At 38.5% G+C, this 24,330-nt stretch overlaps 1 protein-coding gene across 2 annotated transcripts in view; it reads left to right on the top strand.

The window, feature by feature from the left end:
* The window catches only part of PRDM5 (PR/SET domain 5), a 138,807-nt gene that overhangs the window by 65,132 nt on the left and 49,345 nt on the right, over positions 1-24,330 (top strand). Inside the window, exons 12-14 of one of the 2 annotated variants that reach the window (XM_075127621.1) lie at positions 7,830-7,990; positions 8,273-8,350; positions 21,301-21,394. In XM_075127621.1, the coding sequence (XP_074983722.1) occupies positions 7,830-7,990; positions 8,273-8,350; positions 21,301-21,394 (333 nt within the window). The remainder of the gene's footprint in view (positions 1-7,829; positions 7,991-8,272; positions 8,351-21,300; positions 21,395-24,330) is intronic. The other variant, XM_048847652.2, reaches the window with a different exon arrangement.

Genomic DNA, 24,330 nt, shown 5'->3' with positions numbered 1-24,330 from the left:
ACTAGAGCAGACTAGTGGTCCCTCTTGCAGCATTGAACTATATGAGCTGCTTCCGAGGAAAGAATAAAACAAAAGAAAATCCTACTAATGCTAGTCCAGTTCGACAACGCGGTGTCATCGGGAAGGAATTGTGTGGGAAACTTCTTCACCACTGAGCAGTAAATTCCAGGAAAGCATGGAAAACTCAGAATTCAGGCTTAACCTCCCTCATAAATTCCATCTGAAATCAGTATGTAAATTATATACAGTGTTGTTACTTTAAAAGTGGGGTACTCTGCAGGCAGCGGTATCTATCATACTTAAACCTTTTTAAAATAATGTTATATTAGCACAAAAATAAATATATTTAATAAAAGAATGCCTGAAAGTGCGATTCCACTCTGAAAAGTGGATCTATGAAAAATGGTATCATGAAGTTTGATTTATTTTTTTTTCGGTTTTTCAAGATTCCAGATCAAATGTGTTTAGTTTAGAGGTAAAAGACTTCCCCCTTTCCCCAACTGCCAGCTCTGCAAATTCAATCTGGGATCTAAAAGTAAAGCTGAGTTCATCCCTATTCTTGCATATCCCTGCAAGATGACTAGGTCCTGCATGCTAAATTATCAGGGTGGATTTGATTTAAATCAAATTGATTTAAATCATGATTTAAATCACTAGTCAGGGGAAGACTCGATTTTAATCATGGATTTCTACATAAAAGTGCATTCTTGTTGGTTGTTATAACCTTAATACATATTCTTCACAACTCAGAGATAGATGTAGGTTTCATTTTTAGAAGGTACACACTATACATTTTTAAGTGATTTATTTTGAAAAGTTTTCAGGTTAGGTTTTACAGCTATATCAGAAAATGTATGATTGTTTGTTTATTTCATTTACCAAAAGGTAATTGAAGCAGATATTTATGAAGTCATTGGGAGGTGAACTATCTCCAATTCAACAGGTTAATCATTAATATTTGGACAATTTTTCTTGCCATGCTGTATTAGGAGGAGAACATCACCAGACAGACATTTAAATTCTTTTATTTAACTAAAACAACAACGTTATGTAGTCTGGATTTTTTTTCTTCAAAGCAAACATATAATATTTTAACAAAACAAGCATATGAATTTTTGAATTTAGTTAAACATTCAAGTTTTTTAAAATCAGGTTTGTTTTTGTTAAAATTGTTTTTAACTAAAACAGTTAAATAAAATATTAAAAAAAATTAAAAGTTGACTATGTCAGCCAGGTCAACATGAGAAACTTAAAATATTGGCTTCTGCAGCTAACTCAGTTGTCTTCACCTTCACTTTCCTGTTTGTTCATAATCTGGAAAAGAGAAACAAGCTTTCCTGCTTTTTCAGGTCCCAAACGATTTCTCAGTTTGAAATGAATTCGTCCAAAGGAAGAAAATATTCTTTCTACACCGGCAGAAGAAGCTACTGCTGTTAAAAGAGAGATTATCACTTCAACAGTCTCTGAATCCAAGTGCTTAAGTGACTTCCACCAGTTCACTGGTGTGACTTTCTTTAAAACATCGTCAGCAAACATATATTTCTCAAGGTTCACCCTGAGCTCTGAAGTTTATTATAGTTGGCATTATGGAGGGATGATTGCTGGATGTCCATGTCATAGCCAACTCCTCTTCTTCAGCAGTTAAGGTTTGACCCTGGTCCCGAGTATTGAGAATATTTGCAAGAAAATAAGCTGGAGATCGTGCTTGTCCCATTCGTTATTTTAATGCTTGTAATTTAACTCTGTCATTGCATATTTCTCTTTTTAAGATCTCACTCAGTTCCTTCCAAATTTCAACAGCGTCAGTAACAAAAAGGCTATTTCCCTGCATTTTGTTCAAGGCTACAGAAGTAGTCTTCAGGGTACTCAGCATGTGTTCAACATTTCTCTTAAGCCCCACTGTTGAGAACTTTGGCTGTGACAGTGCCATCTATTTTTTCATGATTTTATTCACAAACAACTTTTTTCACAATTTTGTTCATCAGATTAGGCCAGTTCTTGATATAGTGCTCAAAACAGTCCACTACTGCAGTCCATCGCATGTCTTGTAGGAGAGTTAGCTTGGTTCCTCCCATTTTTTTTTCAGAGCAGCTGCTGCAAAGTAGTTGTTACAGAAGTATTTTGCACTTTCAAACAACATTAGCCTTTATTTCTGGAACACTGAAGTCTTTGGCCAGGAGGTGCATCAAATGAGCACAGCAACCATATGTTGTTAGCTTGTGACTCTCTTCTAAATAATTTCTTCTTACATCTTGGATACATGGACCAAGCTGTGTGTTAGACATTTTAATTTTTTTCACAGTTTGTTATAGCTTTTACTGCTACTTCTTGTAAGTATTTTGCCGAGTGTGCGTTTCCTGATGTATCAATTGTTTCTGTAAGGAAAACATTCCCTTATTCTGTTGTCACACAACCACATACAATAGGATCATTGTGGACATTGCTCCACCCATCAAGATTCAGGTTAACAATTTTGCCCTCTAGACCTTTTGCACACTGCTCAATTTCTCTTTCATAAACTTTATCCAGCAATTTGCCTGCGACGTCTGCTCTGTTGGGTGGACTGTATCCTGGTCTTAATGACTGAACCATGTTAATGAAGTGTGGGTTCTCAATCATACGGAAAGGAGAGTTTGTTGCATAAATGAACTGGGCAATTTTTTCATCAGTTACCTCTTTCTGTAATCTGCTGGTTCTTATCACAAAGTTATCCAAGGTTGTTCTTGGATGATGGAGATTTTTTTTTTCTTTTTGCTACAGGTGATATACTGTGGCTATGTGACAGACATGATGTGACTGAAACGCTATCATTAGCAGATAACTCTGAAACTATAGAAAATTATAGTGATCTTGAAGGTGGATAGTCTTCAGAATCCTGTATGTTGAAGATGGATTCTCCTAAACAAAATAAGTCAATGCAGTATTATTACCATACTGCTCATTTAGTATTACTCATTGCATTCACTGACACTCAGTACTACTTTAAAAATGAAATTGTAAAAGGGAGATGTGCCTGTTTCAGCTATTTATTTTCATCACAGTTGCATCTAAAATGATAGTACCATAGAATAACAACTATATTTTTTGCTCAAACATGAGAATTCAAGAATAGTCCAGAAGGAAGACAGGCAGGTTTAGATTGGATATTAGGAAAAACTTTTTCACTAAGAGGGTGGTGAAACACTGGAATGCGTTACCTAGGGAGGTGGTAGAATCTCCTTCCTTAGAGGTTTTTAAGGTCAGGCTTGACAAAGCCCTGGCTGGGATGATTTAACTGGGAATTGGTCCTGCTTCGAGCAGGGGGTTGGACTAGATGACCTTCTGGGGTCCCTTCCAACCCTTATATTCTATGATTCTATGATTCAGTCCTTAAGAAACAAGTATGAAATAAAAAAGTTTACCATCCTGAAGATCCTGCATGTTCAGATCTGTTCCTTTCATCATCTTCAACGCAGCTTCCTCCTGAGAAGGAACACTTCTCATGATATTTCATTTGGGCATCCAGGCCTTGCATTTCTTTGTTGCACTCTTTGCATTTTGCACACATGCCTGTCTTACGCACAGGTAGAAGAACGTCATTAAAATATTCCAAAGCGGGGTCTCTTTTATGGCCTGCTGCCCTTATAGGTTTTCCTTTCTAGTGAGAGAATGGTATGGTAGATCTCAAATCAATGAAGGCTACACTCAGAAAGACCTCAAGACTTCTGGGATATGTTGCTCAAACAGTTTCATTTTTGTTCTTACTGCCTGTCCCTCCCTTCTCACATTTATCTCCAGACTTCTCCTCCTTGTCCAGATCCCCCACAGTCTTCTATTCATTGAACTTTTTGAAACTTTGCACTTTTAGAGAGAGGTAAGGGATTGACTTTGTGTGCACAAATTTGCAGAGGGACAGTAGGGTTGAGGTCTGTTATTTCTCACCTCTATATATTATTTATTTATTTATTTATTTATTTAAAAACATTTTTGCCATTAACAAGCATGTTCTCTCTGGAGAGACAAATCCACAGTTTGAGAACTGCAAAACTAAGCATCTCTGATGGTATCTTGTAGACTGAGCACTGAGTCTCATTGAGTAGATAGAAAGATTAATCTAAATAATCTGTATAGAAGCCCCTGGAGGCCCCATAGGATCTCATTTATAAAACTTTTCTTAAACATTACATTACTATATTGTCTCATACTATAGAATTAGAATTTATAATCCCTATTCCATGATGAGAGATCTTTGAGTTATAATGTATCTTAATGAAAACTATCTTTAGATAGGCTTTTTCCTCAAAAAGCATTTTATCAAAAAAATCCAGTTTAAATAAAAAACATCCAATTTTTTAATTTTTTTTTAAACTCATTGATTTTTATTCACCCTGTAAATTATGCTCTCACTAACACTTGTGCAACCCTTCTGACTTCAACAGATTTACACCAATGTAATTTATAGAATTTAGTAACGATTCTGTTGATAATACATGAGAAGGAATAAAATCCATGCTATGCTCCTCAGAGCCAACGAGAATTAAAGTCAGTGAACACTTACTTTGGTTGCTAAAGTAAGCAGGTAGGACTGTACATACATACATACATACATATGTAGGAAGATCCACTGAGCAAGAAGACATGATTTTTACATACTCACTTTCCAGAGTAGAAAACTACACTTGCAAAAACCTAATAATAATAATAAAAAATTAAAAAGCTCTTGCTACTGTGTCCAGCAGCAGAATTTGTAGGAGTGAAAGTTGGGGAATGCTTCTCTCCAAAAAACAAGATGAGGCCTATGCTCCTTATAATCTGTACCAGAAGGAGAGCACAGCAATGGGGAGAGCAAAGCCCATGAGGCGTGAGTCCCATGTAAGCCATTCAACATGATCAGTACATCTTGGGGAAAGATATTTTTGGGTATATTATACCAGTGCTCCATTGGTATCCTGTTTTGCTTTTGGATGCAATTATAGGTACAGATTTTGCATGGTAAAGCTCTGTGTAGTTTGGGTTCTAGCTGTGTGAGAAACACTCCCCTCCCTGTGCACTGTCACAAGAAAGTAAGATGCATTTTCACTTTTATTCTCTAGCTTTTTCTGGACTAAAGGCAGAAAATCCTGATTAGTATGTTTGTTTTTAATTTTAAAGTTGACTTCCCCTCAATCCAACAGAGCCAACGTCTATTGACTTGAAAATAGAGAATGGAAATGCTTTCCCCATTTTGTATGTATGAAGTGACTTTTTTTTTAATAGCTCTAGAGCATAAGTAGTAGGTGGAAGAAATTTGGCTCAGAGAGAGTTCCTAGCCTGCAGACCTGCTTTACAGTAGTCTAGTGAAAATTGTTTGTGATTTATCAAAGTAATGAGGTGTAATACTTTGTGTACTGTAAAAAATATATACTATGCACAGTGGATTTTGTAATGCAAATATTTAGTAGGAGATTTTCAAATGTACCTAAGGGATTTAGGTGCATAAGTCCGATTTGAAAATCAGATATACTAGTGCTCCTAAGACCTGTAGGGGCTTTTGAAAATCTCCTCCATAACTGTCTACCAATGTTCTATTGCTTTGGTGCAGGAGTATGTTGGTTAGGAAAGTTTTCCTGTGTCTTCCATGATTAATGAAGGTGTGTTGTGAGGATAAATTGATTAATAAAGTAGAAAAAAGTCTATAAAAAAAGGGAAAAATTCCCTATTCAGTACACTGTTTGGATGGCATGCAGTTAATGAAGTATGGGGCCACACACTGAATAATGAGGCTTAGAAAAAATTATTGAATAGCTTCTTTGTTCACTGAGCGCTATCCATCTTGTACATTCTGGCTCTTACCCTGCATAACACTTAAAAATATGTGCTTAACTTTAAGCTTGTTAGTAGACCCATTGACTTCTGTGTGCTTAAGTGCTTTACTGGATTGAGGTGAGTACATAGCACCTTACAGGATCCATTAATGTATTTTGGAAAAAAATAGTATATAGTCTATGCAATTAAAGACTTGACTATATCATAAAGTGTGCACACAAGGGGACAGAGTTAAGTTTGTGTCCACAGCCTCAGTTTTGGCATTTCTAACTTTTGGGTGCTTCACTTTAGAACCTTAAAAGAACATTAAAACATTTTTAAAATGGAATTGTATTTGTTAGAATTGTTATAACATTGTGGAAATACAGAACTGAAGCTGATTGTAGTGATTACATTTAAATGTTTTCAGTATTTTTTCTTTAATGAAGCAGTAAGAGCTTGCAAATTACTTTAATCAGAATGTTAATTGACTTTACTTGCACGTAACACAGGTTGATGTTACTAAAGAAAGGGATTCCAAAAGAGACATCAGGCCACGAGTTTTAAAGGTAGAGAATGAAGAATTTTTGGTGTAAGATCTTGTCTTCATTTGCCTCAGACGATGCTGCTTTTGCTCCCAACTGCAAAGTGAATACGTTTTTAACGATTGATGTTATTGGAAAGAGAAAATGAGGTTCTGTAGGTTGAAGGATGCCCAAGTGTACTTGCTGAACCATTAAAAGAAGTTTTAATCTTTATTGGCTCTCTGGGTTGGATAATGCTGCTTACCAGAAGAGAATGGGTACAAGATCTACTTCCATGACAAGTAGAGTCTGTTATGAGGTAGGGCTGTTGCTAATGGAAAAATGAAATGTTTCATTTATAATAGTTACGTCTTTAAATAGCAATGTCAGTGGAGAGGTGGGTTAATATGGTGTCATAAAAGTAAAGTTATGCAATAAGGAAATGAGTATTTCAGCACCATTGGCATGTACTATCAGAGTGGTCTTTACCCAAAGGCCATTGAAGTAAATGGGAGACTTTCCATTCATTGGCCTTTGGACTTAGCCCAGAATGCACAAGGAAAACTGAACCCAGTGGAACTGAGATAGCTGTATTGTCTAATAAGTGGTATTGAGAAAGTATCCTTGCCAGGGTTCAGGAGCCTGCAGATCAAAAAACTGGATTGGGAAGTAGGAGTTCCAGGGGATGATGACTTCCTTTGACTTCCTTTTCACTTTGACTGTTCTTTGTTTTTTATGCAAATGCATGGAAGTTACTTCAGGACAGATGCACCTTGATTTCCTGTTTTTACCAAGATTTTGTGGGCGTATAGATGTTTTAAGTATGATGGGTTTCTGAATGAATTTCATTTTATAGCTCAATACATAGTAATATACTCAGCAGGAAACTGAAATTCACTTCTATATTTAAGGTAATAAGAACAGTAAGATTTTATAATTGTTTATCTCCAGTTTCACCTTCTTGGATTTTTTTTATCAAAAATTCTGTGTAGATTTTCATAATATGATACTTCCTCTCCTTTATTTTATTCGCTTTGATGACAATTAAAATATCATCACTGGTATCTGAGTTAGCATTCATGGAAATGAATGAGGCTGTTCTAATCTCAAAGCTATTGTTAGGGATTCTGTGCAAACTCAAGCAGGCGTCTCTGCATCAGTTATATAACTTAACATTTTGAAATTTTTCTTTGCGACCATAATAGCTAGAGACTTACGGTGTTGGGCATGCTGCTTTTCAGATTAGATATAAACCAAAAGGTCCTGACCATGTGGTGTTATTCAAAATCATTCACTTTCGGCAAGGGTAGAGAGGTTAATCCCAACTTCCTGGCTAAATTATTTGGGTGATTACATTCTGCTTTCTTAAATAAAAATTTATATTGGATATGGTGTTCTTTCAGTTTCCAGGGACATATGTCAGTACAACTTCCACCATGTGGCAGATTTGTGCACCGTGTTCCCTTTCTCAAGGGATTAGAGAGTTAACATGATTCCTGACGTTAGCTGGTGTGTTTATACCTTGCTTTTCTATTTTATAAGGTGAGAGGACCTTCAAGTGTGATCACTGTGATGCTACCTTCAAAAGGAAGGACACGTTAAATGTTCACATCCAAGTTGTGCATGATGGACATAAGAAATATAAATGTGATCTGTGTGACAAAGCCTTTGTTACACCTTCAGTGCTTAAGAGTCATAAAAAAGTGAGTATAATCAACTCCACTGAATTTTCATTCATTTCCTTGTTTGTTTACCCTCAAGACTGTGACTAAACAAAATATCCCTCAATGTTCCTGTATGGTGTTTTTTTTTTTCAGTAAAAAGTTATCCGTTATTGTTAACGAGAACAAACATAATGTTTGCTTATTTCAATACTGGGGTTGCTGGTGGCATCCAGAGTCTAGAAGGTTCATAGGTAAAAGTCCTTTCTAAACACTCCAGCATTGGGTGTGTTGCAGAGGTGACTTGTTGCACTGCTCTTACAGCACTCCTATCTACCAGTCCATAGAGCGGCATTGGTGTCAGCTTTAGAAGAGGCCACTTGCTCACCTTCCTGGCCAGAGGTAAGGTGTCAACTTAAGTAGATGTTAATAGGAGTGAATGTGGAGAAAATAACTGAACAAAATGACCAGCCGTAATAAATGGTCTCCAGTGCTGCCACCAAATATAGAATAGGAGAGAATCTGCTAAAAAACATTGTGTATGTGTTCTTAACTTTACAGTTTGAATTGGCACCCACACGCTTGTGTATATGTATGCATAAAACACAAACCTTTATAACTTTGTTTTATGGATTAACAGCAAAACCAAGTGTAATTGTGGTATTTATGTACAGCAATTTAACCGTGAGACTATGTGAAGCACTGATTATTTACATTATAATTAGGTTCCTACCAAATTCACAGTTCATTGTGGTCAATTTCACCGTCATAGGATTTTTAAAATAGTAAATTTCATGATTTCAGCTATTTAAATCTGAAATTTCACGGTGTTGTAACTGTCGGGGTCCTGACCTAAAAAGGAGTTGAGGAGGAGGCTGTCACAAGGTTATTGTAGGGGGAGGTCGCGGTACTGCTACCTTTTCTTCTGCGCTGCTGCTGGCAGCTGGGCAGCTGGAGAGCGGCTGGCTGGGAGCCCAGCTCTGAAGGCAGAGCCACCACCAGCAGTATCCCAGAAGAAAGAGGGCAGGGTATGGTATGGCCACCCTTACTTCTGCGCTGCTGCCTGCAGAGCTGGGGTCTCAGTCAGCAGCTGCTGCTCTCCAGCTCCCCAGCACTAAAGGCAGCACAGAAGTAAGGGTGGCAATTCCACGACGCCCCTAAAATAACCTTGTGACACCCTCCCTCCCCCCCCCCGCAACTCCCTTTTGGGTCAGGACCCGCAATTGGAGAAACGCTGGTCTCTCCCATGAAATCTGTATGCTATAGGGTAGAAGCACACAAAAGACCAGATTTCACAGACGAGAGACCAGATTTCACGGTCTGTGACGTGTTTTTCATGTCTGTGAGTTCGGTAGGGCCCTAATTATCATGCTAGTGAGTTTAGCATTGAGGATGCTTATACAAACTAATTACAAAAGGGAATTTAAAGTTTGTTGCCACTCTGTCCTTATGTTGTCTTATAGTCAGTGCTTGTGTATGTGTTAGCACACAGCCTTAAGCCCACCTCAGAGCCTGGGCTTGATCTCAGACCTCTGAATTCTTGAACATAGTGGATTGCATCATCATCTTAGCTTTGTATGGCACCAAGCACGCAGTCACAAATTACAAATAGTAAAGGGGCCAGTTAAGGATAGAACGGATTTTTTTGGTGGTTTTTTTTTTTTGTTTTTTTGTTTTTTACAGTTTTAAATATACTTTACTTAAATATATTTAAGTGCATTGATGATCTTCATTTGTTTAATTTACTGGTATCTGTTTTGAAGTCACAGTTATCTCATTTACTTACATTTAAATACATATTGTATTACTATTTCATATTTAATATTTATATTAAAATATTTAATATTTATATTACAATAGTGCATAGATGAGAAAATAGTATTTTTTGATAGTTACCTTTGATGGACCTAGTGGCAAAATCATCTGAACCTTTACTACGCTATAGCTTCCACGCTGCTACTACCGATGAAGAATTTTAAAATTGGCTTGTTAACACAAAGCCAGAAAACGGTACTGAGAGAAAGCTGCAATAGAAAAACACATCTCTAGGGTGGGACACTTGTGAAAACTAGTAGATGATGGGTATCTTGTATTTAAGCTTTTCAACAGAGCTGGGGGTGGGGAGTTTGGAGAGTTCCTGTTCCTTTTCCACATTTTATCTTTGTTTAGTTCTTCCTCTTGTATCTGGTTCCATTTTCTTTCTGCTCCATCTTCCCTCTTTTGGGGATGTGCAAAGGACAGGGTGTAGGCAGTTGGCCTAATGGTCCTGGCTGGGCTGGTGTCCACAAGTCAAAGATGGCCACAAAGTGTAGTCAGCAAGCAGGGATCAGAGTAATCACTAGAGCCAGGATTGATCAGCTAGAGTCAGGGTTAGGGTCAGGTTGGGTCAGAGACTGAAGATCAGAAAGCAAGGTGAGATCTGAAGTCACAATAGGCCAGAAGTCTGTGCTGCTGTCTGGACAACTTCCTGGGAAACCTCCAGGGTTAAATAGTGGGCATGGGCCAATCAGAAGGCCACAGGATGCTATCACTAGATCTCCTTTAGGCTCCGCAGGAAGTACCACCAAACCTCCACAGTGTTCCTCGGATGTGGCTCTGTATGACCTTCTGCTGGCAATGTGGGAATGTCAGCTGTCCCAGGCTCTGCAAACTTGGGTTCTAGTTCCATGAATCCTCACAGGATGTGACTCTTTAGGATGTGCCTATCAAACATTAAAAACTTCGGCCAGCCGTGCCCCCTCAAGAAAATGGATGCTAGATTTTTGTGAAAAAACATTAACCAATTTCACCCAGTGCTGAATAGTGTAGTGTGTGTATGTGCTTTTTTATGCTTTTGTGTTAATGCTGGTTTATAGTCAGTTGGTTATGATGACTAAATGAAGCACATTTGCTGAAAGCTTCACTTGTAATTTACTGTTTTAGAGCAGATTAAAATAGTAGAATAAGATATGAATTCTTCAGTACAATGATGATCTGCTCTTCCTCCGACAAAGATCATCATGCTCATCAAATGGCTACTTAATTAGATTTTTGTTTGAAACTGCACTACTTTGAGATACCACAACAAAATGGTTTGCTTTCAATATCTCTGATTGATTTTTAATTAGTAATGATATGTTGAGTAAACAAAGTAAATTTAAAATTGTGATCTTCTAGTCAAGAAAATCAAATTCATATTATTGTGGTTAAGAATAAATATATAGATTGTAAAACCGTGTGTAAAATCTAAAAATAATCTAAGTAATTTTTTCCATTTTTTTCTTTCCATTTTAATGAATGAGACCGAAAATGTGTGGAAAAAGAATTTGTGACCTTTCTCATTTACCATGTATCATCAGGGTTGTGTGTGATTTGTTTTGTTTTGGTTTTTTGAGAGTACAGGAAAAAATTATTTTTAAAATAAGATTTTCATGGAATGCTACAAAAATAGCAGAATCCACCTATAAAAAGATGGGCCTAAGAGGGTTATAGGAATAGTTTATGCTGCCACTGTCCAATCCTTTATGCATGTAGTCGTTCAGCAGACTGGAAACCCTGATCCCTTTATAGGTACTGTTTAATTGCATAGAGAGTTTGAGGGTAGATCAAAGTTGAGCTACTTTATTCTCTCTAACATATGCTATTATGTTTAAATGTATATGTTTAAATAATTTCTAAAAGGAAGAATATTATAAATAATAAATATTTAATACTTTAAATCTATTAATTTATTAACTTATTATATTAATATACTTTATATTATATAATAAATATTATTTATGTAAACTAAATCTAAGGAACAAATAGAAGGGTCTTTAAAAAAAAAACTCTTCTGGGGACACTATTTACCTAAAACACAGCGCGCATATGTTTATAGCTGTAGCTATGAAAATGCTAACTTGCCCTTAACACTGTCAAAACATAATGAGGAAATAAGTTTATTCCTATTAATTATACACACTGCTAGAAGTTTCTTGGGATAACCTGACCAATCCATTTCTTCCTTTAATCAACCCTTGCTTCCAGTATTATACTTGGAAAGAATGTAACTCCTTGATATGCTCAGTAGGACTGATGAATGATGGAACTCCAGTCCCACTTCCAGGAAGTGACTTCTGAGTTTCAGGTTCCCAAAAAACCCAATGTCATCACATCTTTCCTTTAGCTGTAGGCAAATGCTGTGTCTCAGTTGCTGTTTTTTCTCCTGGTTTCTTCCTGTCTGTTACCCAAGCAGAACCTCAGACTTGCAATTCTGTCTTGGCAAAACAATGTCATCATTCAGAATGTTCTTTAATATGTAGGTCTTTTCCCCTTCACAAAGCGTTATGCCAGCTCTTTTTCTTTAATTTTGAACATCTGCAGTACTGGCTAGAGCGAGGCACGCTGTAAGCATGTATTCATGTAGACCTTCCTTGTCACTTCTGTGTATGGCCTACAACATCTTTGCTTTCCAGTTTTAAGCAGTTTTCAGATGAAGATGGCCATCCTGCAAACTATGGAATGGTTTTGTTTTGTGTAACTAATTCTCTTTGAAGACCAGAAAAAGCTGCCAAACCCTTTTCACCCATGACTGGTCTCAGACACGGTTTGAACACAGGAGTCCAAAGGTGATTAGCTAGTGTAGAAATACATTGTGCTTCTTAGCTATTCTTTTCTTATGTCTATTGTAACTGTTTACAAATGATCAGTCATTTCTTTATTAAGGGCCCCATGCAGCAAGATGCTGAACCATTTAACTCCCATTGGAACAAGTAGGAGACAAAGCCACTAAACAAATCTCAGGATCGTGGCCTAAAAAAGATGCCTGTGTGCCTGTTTTTGAAGCTTTTGGTTTATTTCCTGTTAATTTTTCTATTACAAGATTAACTTTAATTTCAAGTGCATCTCTTCAACACTGATCTGAAGTCCTTTATTAAATCTTTTTGCAGGCAAATCTCCTATTGAAGTTCATAGGAGCTTTGCATGTGTAAAACCTGAGAAGTGACTTCAGAATCAGACTCTACTGTGTAGTATGTATCTTTCTGTTTTGAAGTTTGTTATGCCTTCATTTTAAAATAGCTGAGATGGCAAGTAGTATAGAATTCTGATCCCCACACTAATATGGTTTGTGGAAAAAATGGAAAATGTTAAGGATGTAAATATCATACAAAATATCTCATGTACTTAAAGATAATGGCATCTGTTTCTTTTAATTGGTTTTAACTGAATTTCTGAAGCTACAAAAACATTTCAGAGACGTGCTAATGATGACAGAATTTAATCTTAGTTTTTATCTTTTCAAAGTTTGAATTAAATGGTAATATTTGCTCCTTCTTTGATGAATATGAATCTATGCTGGTATGTTTGTGCATGTAGATTTGAATCTGTATAATTTATCTAAGAACTCTGATACTAACTATACAGTGATCAGTGTCATAGGAATACTTATATAGGTTGCACATACACACCTTTTATATATTTGTGTGTGTATGTGTGTATATGTATGTATGTATATATATCTATATAATGTGCACACAGAGACATAATTATATATGAGTCAACATTTTGAAAAATGGCTTCTAATTTTGTGGACACAATCATATGTCCCTCCTCAAAAGATACAGTTTGTGGTTGCAAAATGCAGTTGCTTTGTGTGCAAATCTGAGAGATGTCTGTCTGTTCAGCTTGTGCTCATGCAGATGTTTGAAGTAATTGTGTCTTTTATGGGTGCAATTAACAGTAATGAAAACTGTAGGTACAAATTTACAGCATTGATGTCTGATGGAAGATATTTCTCATAATCTGCATATAACATTTGTTTTAAAAGCACATTAAATCCTTTATTTGAGAAATATAAATACTGTTGTCAAACCGAGGTCACTGGATGATGATTTTTGTGTGTGCAACGTTGGTCTAATTATGCAGGGGAAAATCCTGAAGGGTCTACCAAGTGATAGCCAGTAAAACACCATATAAGATTTTAAGAGGTTACATAATAATTAGACATGTACTAAGCCCTTTGTCTAAAAGTACCTTCCTGCAGCCCCTTGCACTTTGAGGAAATTCAGATCTGAATCTAGATCCAAACTTAAGCCCATCTCTAAGGGGGATGGGACAATTTCCTGGTGCAAGTGCTAGAGGAGCCAACTGGGGGGGGAGCTTTTCTTGACCTGCTGCTCACAAACCGGGAAGAATTAGTGGGGGAAGCAAAAGTGGATGGGAATCTGGGAGGCAGTGACCATGAGTTGGTTGAGTTCAGGATCCTGACACAGGGAAGAAAGGTAAGCAGCAGGATACGGACCCTGGACTTCAGGAAAGCAGACTTCGACTCCCTCAGGGAACGGATGGGTAGGATCCCCTGGGGGACTAACATGAAGGGGAAAGGAGTCCAGGAGAGCTGGCTGTATTTCAAGGAATCCCTGTTGAGGTTACAGGGACAAACCATCCTGATGTGTCGAAAGAATAGTAAATATGGCAGGCGACCAGCTTGGCTTAACGGTGAAATCCTAGAGGATCTTAAACATAAAAAAGAAGCTTACAAGAAGTGGAAGGTTGGACATATGACCAGGGAAGAGTATAAAAATATTGCTCGGGCATGTAGGAATGATATCAGAGGGCCAAATCACACCTGGAGCTGCAGCTAGCAAGAGATGTTAAGAGTAACAAGAAGGGTTTCTTCAGGTATGTTGGCAACAAGAAGAAAGCCAAGGAAAGTGTGGGCCCCTTAATGAATGAGGGAGGCAACCTAGTGACAGAGGATGTGGAAAAAGCTAATGTACTCAATGCTGTTTTTGCTTCTGTCTTCACTAACAAGGTCAGCTCCCAGACTGCTGCGCTGGGCATCACAACATGGGGAATAGATGGCCAGCCCTCTGTGGAGAAAGAGGTGGTTAGGGACTATTTAGAAAAGCTGGACGTGCACAAGTCCATGGGGCCGGATGAGGTGCATCCGAGAGTGCTAAAGGAATTGGCAGCTGTGATTGCAGAGCCATTGGCTATTATCTTTGAAAACTCGTGGCGAACGGGGGAAGTCCCGGATGACTGGAAAAAGGCTAATGTAGTGCCAATCTTTAAAAAAGGGAAGAAGGAGGATCCTGGGAACTACAGGCCAGTCAGCCTCACCTCAGTCCCCGGAAAAATCATGGAGCAGGTCCTCAAAGAATCAATCCTGAAGCACTTACATGAGAGGAAAGTGATCAGGAACAGTCAGCATGGATTCACCAAAGGAAGGTCATGCCTGACTAATCTAATCGCCTTCTATGATGAGATTACTGGTTCTGTGGATGAAGGGAAAGCAGTGGATGTATTGTTTCTTGACTTTAGCAAAGCTTTTGACACAGTCTCCCACAGTATTCTTGTCAGCAAGTTAAAGAAGTATGGGCTGGATGAATGCACTATAAGGTGGGTAGAAAGTTGGCTAGATTTGTCGGGCTCAACAGGTAGTGATCAATGGCTCCATGTCTAGTTGGCAGCCGGTGTCAAATGGAGTGCCCCAGGGGTCGGTGCTGGGGCCGGTTTTGTTCAATATCTTCATAAATGATCTGGAGGATGGTGTGGATTGCACTCTCAGCAAATTTGCGGATGATACTAAAATGGGAGGAGTGGTAGATACGCTGGAGGGCAGGGATAGGATACAGAGGGACCTAGACAAATTGGAGGATTGGGCCAAAAGAAATCTGATGAGGTTCAATAAGGATAAATGCAGGGTCCTGCACTTAGGACGGAAGAACCCAATGCACAGCTACAGACTAGGGACCGAATGGCTAGGCAGCAGTTCTGCGGAAAAGGACCTAGAGGTGACAGTGGACGAGAAGCTGGATATGAGTCAGCAGTGTGCCCTTGTTGCCAAGAAGGCCAATGGCATTTTGGGATGTATAAGTAGGGGCATAGCAAGCAGATCGAGGGACGTGATCGTCCCCCTCTATTCGACATTGGTGAGGCCTCATCTGGAGTACTGTGTCCAGTTTTGGGCCCCACACTACAAGAAGGATGTGGATAAATTGGAAAGAGTCCAGCAAAGGGCAACAAAAATGATTAGAGGTCTGGAACACATGACTTATGAGGAGAGGCTGAGGGAACTGGGATTGTTTAGTCTGTAGAAGAGAAGACTGAGGGGGGATTTGATAGTTGCTTTCAACTACCTGAGAGGTGGTTCCAGAGAGGATGGTTCTAAACTATTCTCAGTGGTAGAAGAGGACAGGACAAGGAGTAATGGTCTCAAGTTGCAGTGGGGGAGGTTTAGGTTGGATATTAGGAAAAACTTTTTCACAAGGAGGGTGGTGAAACACTGGAATGCGTTACCTAGGGAGGTGGTAGAATCTCCTTCCTTAGAAGTTTTTAAGGTCAGGCTTGACAAAGCCCTGGCTGGGATGATTTAATTGGGGATTGGTCCTGCTTTTGAGCAGGGGGTTGGACTAGATGACCTCCTGAGGTCCCTTCCAACCCTGATATTCTATGATTCTAATAATAACTTTGTAACTGTTACCAGGTGAATAAAGTCCTTGTGACAGCTATATATCACTTTACACTGTAGCCATGACCTTAAGGCCCAATGTCTCCAAAGAGAACTGTTGTCCTAACTATAAATCCCCCCATCCAAACTAGTCCTTTACCTTCTGAAGAACTGGGTTGATTTGAAAGAGTGTCTGTCTTACTGTTATCACTAAGTATTCTGTGTATCATACAATAGAAAATTGTATAAGAGTCAAACAGCCAAATTCTGAAGTTTTAACTTAGTCCTCACTCCAGCAAATATTCCTTTGAAGTCAATAGAGTTTTGCTGCAGTAAGGACAGAGTGAGAACTTCAGGGCATGTGACTCGTAATTTTAACAGTTTTTATTGTTAAGATAATTATTAAAAACACACTCTCATTTTAACCCCAGATGACATGAAGAAGTTAAATCTAAGACGCCAAGTAAGTCCCAACGAAGGGACTTATTGTTCTTTATTTTTCTTTTCATCCACATGTATTAGTCACACAAACTTGAATGGAGAATTGATCCATAGTGTATCTAAGATCCAGATTGCAGGGTTTGAGGTTTTTTTATTAATTTTCTCTTTTTTCCTTGTTAAGAGATCCTGCTAAGGATGAATCATGAGATCTGAGGATCATAAATATTAAATAAATACCAGACTTTAAACATATTCCTAAAAATATTTGTTTTTTAATTAAAAAACAGATAATTAGTTTTTATTTTAAAAAATGAGAAGTACCTATCCTTTATCCCATTGGTCTCTTTGGTTCATTCTCTATTGTAACCACTACCATTTTGAGCTGCTATTATAAATAAGACTGGCCATGTATTTGAGCAACCAAGAACTCCTGCGGAAGTTATGTATTGCTTCAGGGAATACTGTGATTTTTTTGGTTATTCTGAATGAATTAGTAGTTGTCTATCTGGACTCCCCCAATGTTGCCATAGAAGATATATAAAACTTCTAAACAACCTTATCCTAATCAAGATGGATTTAACATTCATATCCCTGGCGTCATGGAGAGAAAAGTGCGTGTTTGTTGGATTTTGAAATTGTATCCCATTTACTTTAACTTCGACTACAGTATAATGCATACCATGTGAGTTAAGGTATTTACTGAAAACTAAAGAATGTATAACTTTATAATGGCTGAGGATTTTTCAGTCAAAATGAGAATTATTTTTCTGACCTGCGAAGAATTAAATGCAAAGTTTTAAAAACTGAATTTGTCAGTGGGATGAATGGTTTAGTAATCTTACCTCTGCTGTCCCATTTGAAATACAGTCAGTAATCCTAAATGAAGAATGTTAATGTTTTCAAACAACTCCCCAGAGAAGGGTAGACACCATCCTGTCTGTATACAATTCAGTAGACTGATAAATCTTTATTCAGAAAAGAAGGCTAGTGGTAGCCCTGAGATGGGAGTTGCTGTTTCCCAGTGTTGAGGTTATTTGTAAGATAACATGGTTGTGATCACATTGTAACTGTTAGGTAGAATCCCTTTTAATTCCAACAAGCTTCACAATATATGTTCAAATATTTCAGCCTTTCATTGTGGGAAGAGAATCAGTTTGAGCTTATTGAATGTTTTCTGCTTTTTCACAATCAATATTTTGATGTTACCTTTTATTTTTGTATTGAAAACATTTTTGTCTAGATAATCCTGATATCATGCGTAGTAAATACACAGTTTAGACGCAAGTACAGTCAAATAACTTCAAGTGACTGTAATTGTTACCGTCAATAATTGATAAAGTAACAAATGAAATAGGGGCCAGATTTTGACATCCTTCCTGTCTTTGAGTAGTACCTTCCACTATGAGTAGTCACATTCAGTAAATGTGCTTAGGTGTGGAATAAGTTGCTGTTCAATGTAAATCAATCTGTGCTGTTAGTTTCAGCAACATAGAATGTTTAGAACCAAATGGGAGAGCATCTTCTCCAGGTTAGTTTGAGCTATACTGTTAGACCCCAGTTAAGGAAAATATCCATATTAACATTAAGCACATACTTAAGCATATGCTTAAAATGCTTTCCTGAACTGGGGCCTCAGAGCAATATGTGAAAATCTGCAAGAATCCACACCCACAGCTTTCACTGCAAAGTGGTCCTTTCGTTACCTTTATGTTCAGGGTGGTAGTTTTGTTCCTTCAAAATAGCTGTACAATATGCCAGTATGACATTCTAGCCATAAAAGGGCCAATTATGCAAAGGTACTGAACACTACCTCTAATACTGAATGCTCTTAGTTTCCATTGAAGTTAGTGAAAGTTGCAAATGCTCAGTACATCACTCTAGGTTGGTTTTTATAGTTGATAGGTAAAGGTATTGGCCAGTAAGCACAGTCTTAACTTTCTGATCCGACTGTGTTTCTATGCTGATGCATTTGATAAGCTGAGCTATGTCAACATTATATATCTCAGTAAGGCTTTTAATAAGGAAAGTAAACCTAGAAATTGAATTTTTAATCATTGTAGGAATAAAATTATTGGGAGGGACAAAGAGACCTCAAGAAAGTCATGTGTTCTATCTGTGTATGACTGATGGTGAAGTTTATAGTCTTAATTAGATTATCAGTTACTTTAAGTTTAAGAAGACAAGTTAGTGTTTTCATGGTAAAATGTATCTGATAATAAGATACAGAAAAGCTGAAGTTCAAGAAATGCGCTGCTCTTTCAGATAATGATGAGGGGAGGAGTGGGCTCTTCTATTATCCACAGGGAATTTAGTATGTGTGTGTACACACACGCACATAGCCTTTTGACTAACCGTAACTAACATTTTTCTTATTTATACAATAAAAATATTAACTCTTATCTCGGTAAACCTGGAATATAGCTGTTGGAGTAGGAAGTACAGTCTGAAAATATAACTGCATACAAAAATAACTCCAAATAGCTATAATTTCTTGTCTTCAGTATTGCCTAAACATGGCAATCTGTATTTTTCAGATCTGATTTCTTAATAAATCTCCCCACTGTATTTTCCACTGAATGCATCTGATGAAGTGAGCTGTAGCTCACGAAAGCTTATGCTCAAATAAATTTGTTAGTCTCTAAGGTGCCACAAGTACTCCTTTTCTTTTTGCGAATACAGACTAACACGGCTGCCACTCTGAAACCTTAATTTATATATGTCACTCAAGTAAATTTAGGTGACATACATAAATGATAGAGCTGATCTTTTTACACGAAATGTGGACCAAATTAAGGGGTTTTTCTTGCTGTTTTTAAGCCAGCGGATAGTAGTCCAAATAATTTTGAGTATTCAAAATGTAGACTAAAATGTTCTGAATAAAAAATAGCGAACTATGGTCTAACCTCAAAAGATGCTGAGTGGTTCTCAACTTTTTAGGGTTCATGAACATCTCGCAAGAAAGACTGATTTTTATAAGATTTCCAGCATTGCATCATTTGGTTGAAACTGGAAATACCACAAGAACACAGTCTTTCACGGTTTGTCTTGCAAATGGAGATACATATGAAAATAACTGTGTAGAATTTGAAATTGTGTCCACAGATGTTCATAATGGGTTTATAGCAATTCTTGCCTTGAAACAGACTTTTTTTTCTTCCAAAGCTGCCAGTTAACACAAGCATACTATGAAATATACACTTGAATAGATTCCTTATCAAAGTATGAGATGCACAAAAATATTTTACAGAAATTTCCATAAATTGATTAATCTAATATTTATTATGCATTAAATACATAGGGTCCATCTTGCAACCTATATGCATTGAAGTGAATTAGAGTTTTGTATGTTGAAGGACTGTCTGTTTGTTGAGTTATATTTAAACTCTGCTCCAAATTATGTTACAATTAGATCTCATAAGCCAGTTAGAACCAGAAGTTGTGGAGAAAGTTCCCTCACACACCAATTCCAGTTCTTTTTCCTAGAGAAACAATTATCTAAAGGACAAATCAAACTGTAGTCTATTTTGTAATAAAATAAAATAAGACTAGACAAAAACACAAGCTTTTAGGCAGTGGGCTTATTTTATTGAGGTTAATGCTGCCTTGAAGAAATCAAGGCACTATTTCCTGTTTTGTACTGGAAATAGTATTTGGCACTGAAAATATCCTGCTCCCCTATAACGAGGTCCCAGCAGGGCCTTCCTGGCTCCTGCCCCCACTGGGCTGAGAAAGTCACACAGAGACCCTTGGTGCAGTGCTCACCTGATGCTTTTATTTACAGGTTGTGTTCCCACCACCTTTCCACCATACACATAGTCCCCTTCTTACAGGCCACCTGCAGGAGAGAGGGGGAAAGCTAGCTCTCTCTGCTTCCCCTCACTGCCTTCCCTCTAATACAGCTTACAGCCTGTCCAGCTCCTCCCCTGGCTTCCTTCCCCTGGGACTTTTATCCAGCCCCAGCCTGATGAGGCAACAGCTGTTCCAGCTTTCCCAATCAGGGCCAGGTGATCTGCCCACCTACAATTCACCTCTCTTAATTGGAGCTGGAGTGACAGAGGTTTGGCTAAGCAGTTTTCTGCTTAGTCCCCTGACACCCCCCCCCCCCATTGGATATTTCCAAAAGCACATACAAATTAATCAAATGTTTATAAACCAAACTATTAAAGGAATTATAAACTCAGTGAAACTGTAGTTAGATTTGATAAACAGGTTTAATTTACAATCAGTAATGAGATTAGTTTAGAAACTTTAGCTATTTTGTGGACTAAAAGAACATCTATGATTAATTCTTTAGAATCTCTGCCTGATGGCATGGAGTCAAATATGGAATGACTGTGGAAGGAAATATAAGCTTGGAAGAAAAAAAAATAAAATAGAGAAAAAAACAAAAGAAAAATGGTCAATGTCAAGTCTATTGAATCTTCTGTGGATCCTCATTCTTTAAAGCTATGCAAAATCTTCTTTTCTTCTTAACTTTTTTTTTTCTTTCCTTTCTATCTAGACACACACAGGGGAAAAGGAGAAAATTTGCCCATATTGTGGACAGAAGTTTGCAAGCAATGGAACATTAAGAGTTCATATTCGGAGTCATACAGGTACAGTAGCTTATGTGGTAAAGAGAACTTAGTTCTTTAGATATATAACTATATTACAAAAATATTTCTAGCAATCTAACTACCGTTTTACACACTGGGTGACTTATCACAGCATTTTGAGATTTTTAGTGCTCTTTTTGCCTGATTAACTTGATTAACAGCTACCATGCTTCAAACATAACAATTACAAAAATCCCATTAGACTATCTGATTACCCATCTGTTTGTCCATGAAAGAACTTTCCTACTAATCAGCCTGCTGTTCTGGCCTGATTAATTTGGAGCCAAATCCTGCTACCCTTGTTTGTGTAGTCTCACATGACTTCAGTGGAGCTATGACAGTTAGCACCAGTTGAGGATCTTCCCCAGTGACTTGAATGGAACAACTCCCATAAGTAAGGCAAGCAGAATATGACCCTTAGTGTTTTGAGACATCACCATAGTTCCGATGGTAAAGAATATCGTGCTATCAAATATTGGATTGATGCAATCACATTGATTGACTAAAAATTTATTGCATATAAATTAGATGGTCAGTTTTGTTGTTTTCGCCTTTGGAAGCAAAAACTGATTCTATTAATGTATCACCGTGTTAGTGATTTCTGGTTCTTGTGGGCAGTACAAGATGAGGTGAAGTTAGAGAGACGCTTCACACATGCCAGAATATTAGCGTGAGAGACAAGTTTGGTGAGGAATATATTTTATTGGATCAGCTTCTGTTGGTGGAAGGGACAAGGTGGCAGGAGACTGGCTCATAGGCAGTCTAGTGTGTGGAGCAGGAATCAGGTCTAGGGCTCGGAGTCCAAATGCCTGAGCACAAGGCCAAAATAGAGTCGGAGATGGCGACTGGAGCCAAAGGTCAAAACTGAGTCAAAATCCAAATGCCAGCACCAAGGAGTGAGACAGACAGTCAGAACCAGGGCCAAGGGTCAGAACCAGATTACCTCATGCAAGGGAGGCAGGAGCAGGGCTGGTTCCAAGGCATGAGCACGACTGGAACAAGAGTGGGTGCACGACAGGGTCTAGGCTGGAGCAATGTAGGAGTAAGCAGGAGCAGGGCTTGGAGTAAGGTGAGCACAGGGAGGCAGACAATCTGTGGGTGTGTGCATTATGCAGCCACTGATCCTCCCAGCTGCTGGGTTTAATAGCAAGCCACCTGACTGCCTTAACCAATCAGGTGGTTCTGCTGTGGCCTAGCTGCGATTGTTGGCTGCCTGACAACTGGGCAGGTGCAGCTGGAGGTCCTCATTTCTGAGAGAGGCTTTCAAGCTTACACAGAGCTCTTCTTCAGGTCTGGGGAAGGTAACCAGAGTGTCTGAGCTAAATACAAGGTGAGAGAGAATTCTGAGCATAAAGGTTTCACACATGCTGTAGGAGACCACTTAAAATGGATTGGGCAGTTTTAGCAGGCAGTAGGATGTGTTACAAATTGTTGTCATGAGCCATAAAACCAGTGACTCTGTTCAGTCCATGTTTTTTAGTGTCTAGCAGCATTCTGCATTTAAGTTCCCTAGCTTGTTTTTTGAAGGTGGTATGCATTGAGAGGCATGTGTTGCAGACAAATTCTAGAATCTACTAAGGCTGTCTTTTAGGGACAAGTGGAAGGATCCTTTTGGGGTCTTACCTGCTGCATTAGGAGAGTGGGTGTGGGTCACTCTTGCCCTGTTAAGACTCTTTGGTCTGAATTTACAAAAGTCCCTGTTTTGGGATCACTGCGATGCACAAACTCACTTGATGCCTAAGTTTTCAAAGTAAAAGTTCCCTAGCGGTCTATGTTTCTGCCTCTGAGCATGCTGCCTCCCTGTAGGTACCTGGGCCCCTATCTCCTGCCTAAGCCCCACAGCAATTCACAAACCGGGGAAGGCAGGCATTCCTCCACCTAAGTTGAGTGCAGGGCTCAATCCAGTAAGCATGCTCAGAGGGCATCTACTGGATCAGTCCCTTTGGGTGAGTTCAGACAAAATAGCTGGTGGGGGGCAGTCCGGAACAGGTCCCAGGGGGTAGGGTACTCCGCTCGGTTATAGGGGACCACCAGCTGAAGTCCCCTTTCCACCTGAGGAGGAAAAGGGATTTACACTGGAATCTGTTCAGGTGAATGCTGTAATCATTGGGCTGTGGGATATTCTGGTGTGAAGCTCCCTCAAGCTCTCCTAGTGAAGCTGTTGGTTTCTGAATAAATGGTCACTGGAGCAGAGGGACTGGATCCTGGGTCTCCCACCTCCTGGATGAATGCTCTAATCACCAGACTATAGAATGATTCTAAAGCTTGTACTTTCTCTCGGGCCCAAATGACTCTGGGAGAAAATGGAAACATAGCAACTTCTTGTGACCATTTTAAAATCTTCATAGACGAAAGGGTGCCAACATCAGGGTCTCTCAAATCTGCGCCCTTTCAAATGTCAGATCAAGCAGTATGGGTTTGAATCCCTAGATCTGAACTTCACCCTTATCTTTTGGTTTCTGGGTTGAATCCAGAACGACAAGGGGCCTGTTTCCCAGTTCTGGTTTTGATATGGCTTTGAAATCTCCCAAAAAACGTGCAAAATTGCAACAGTATAAAATCCAAATTCAGACCCTAGTCTTGATCCAGCCTCAGATTCCAATCCTATCCTATATCTAATCCAGATCCAAACATTCTGTTCCTAAGCCCAACTCTACTCAAAGTTGTTTTTGTCACAAAGTCTCTTTCATTATAATGTCCTGATACCCATTTGTGTGTGTCACATAATCTTGTGTACATAATTGCACCCAAACCATATTATTATTTTCAGTGTACACAGGATTTATACAAACATGCTGAAAAACAAATCAGTCATATTGGCGGATTTCAGTTACCACCCACTACAGATTTAATTCAAGTAATTGGCATGTAGCTGAAAGTTTTAGTGATGTTTTGCTTCCAGCATGAAAGGATGTAGGTTTGAGTTTGACATGCAA

Source organism: Caretta caretta, chromosome 4 (genome assembly GCF_965140235.1).
Source record: "Caretta caretta isolate rCarCar2 chromosome 4, rCarCar1.hap1, whole genome shotgun sequence".
Classification (NCBI taxonomy): domain Eukaryota; kingdom Metazoa; phylum Chordata; order Testudines; family Cheloniidae; genus Caretta; species Caretta caretta.
This window is presented reverse-complemented; position numbering and strand designations above follow the sequence as displayed.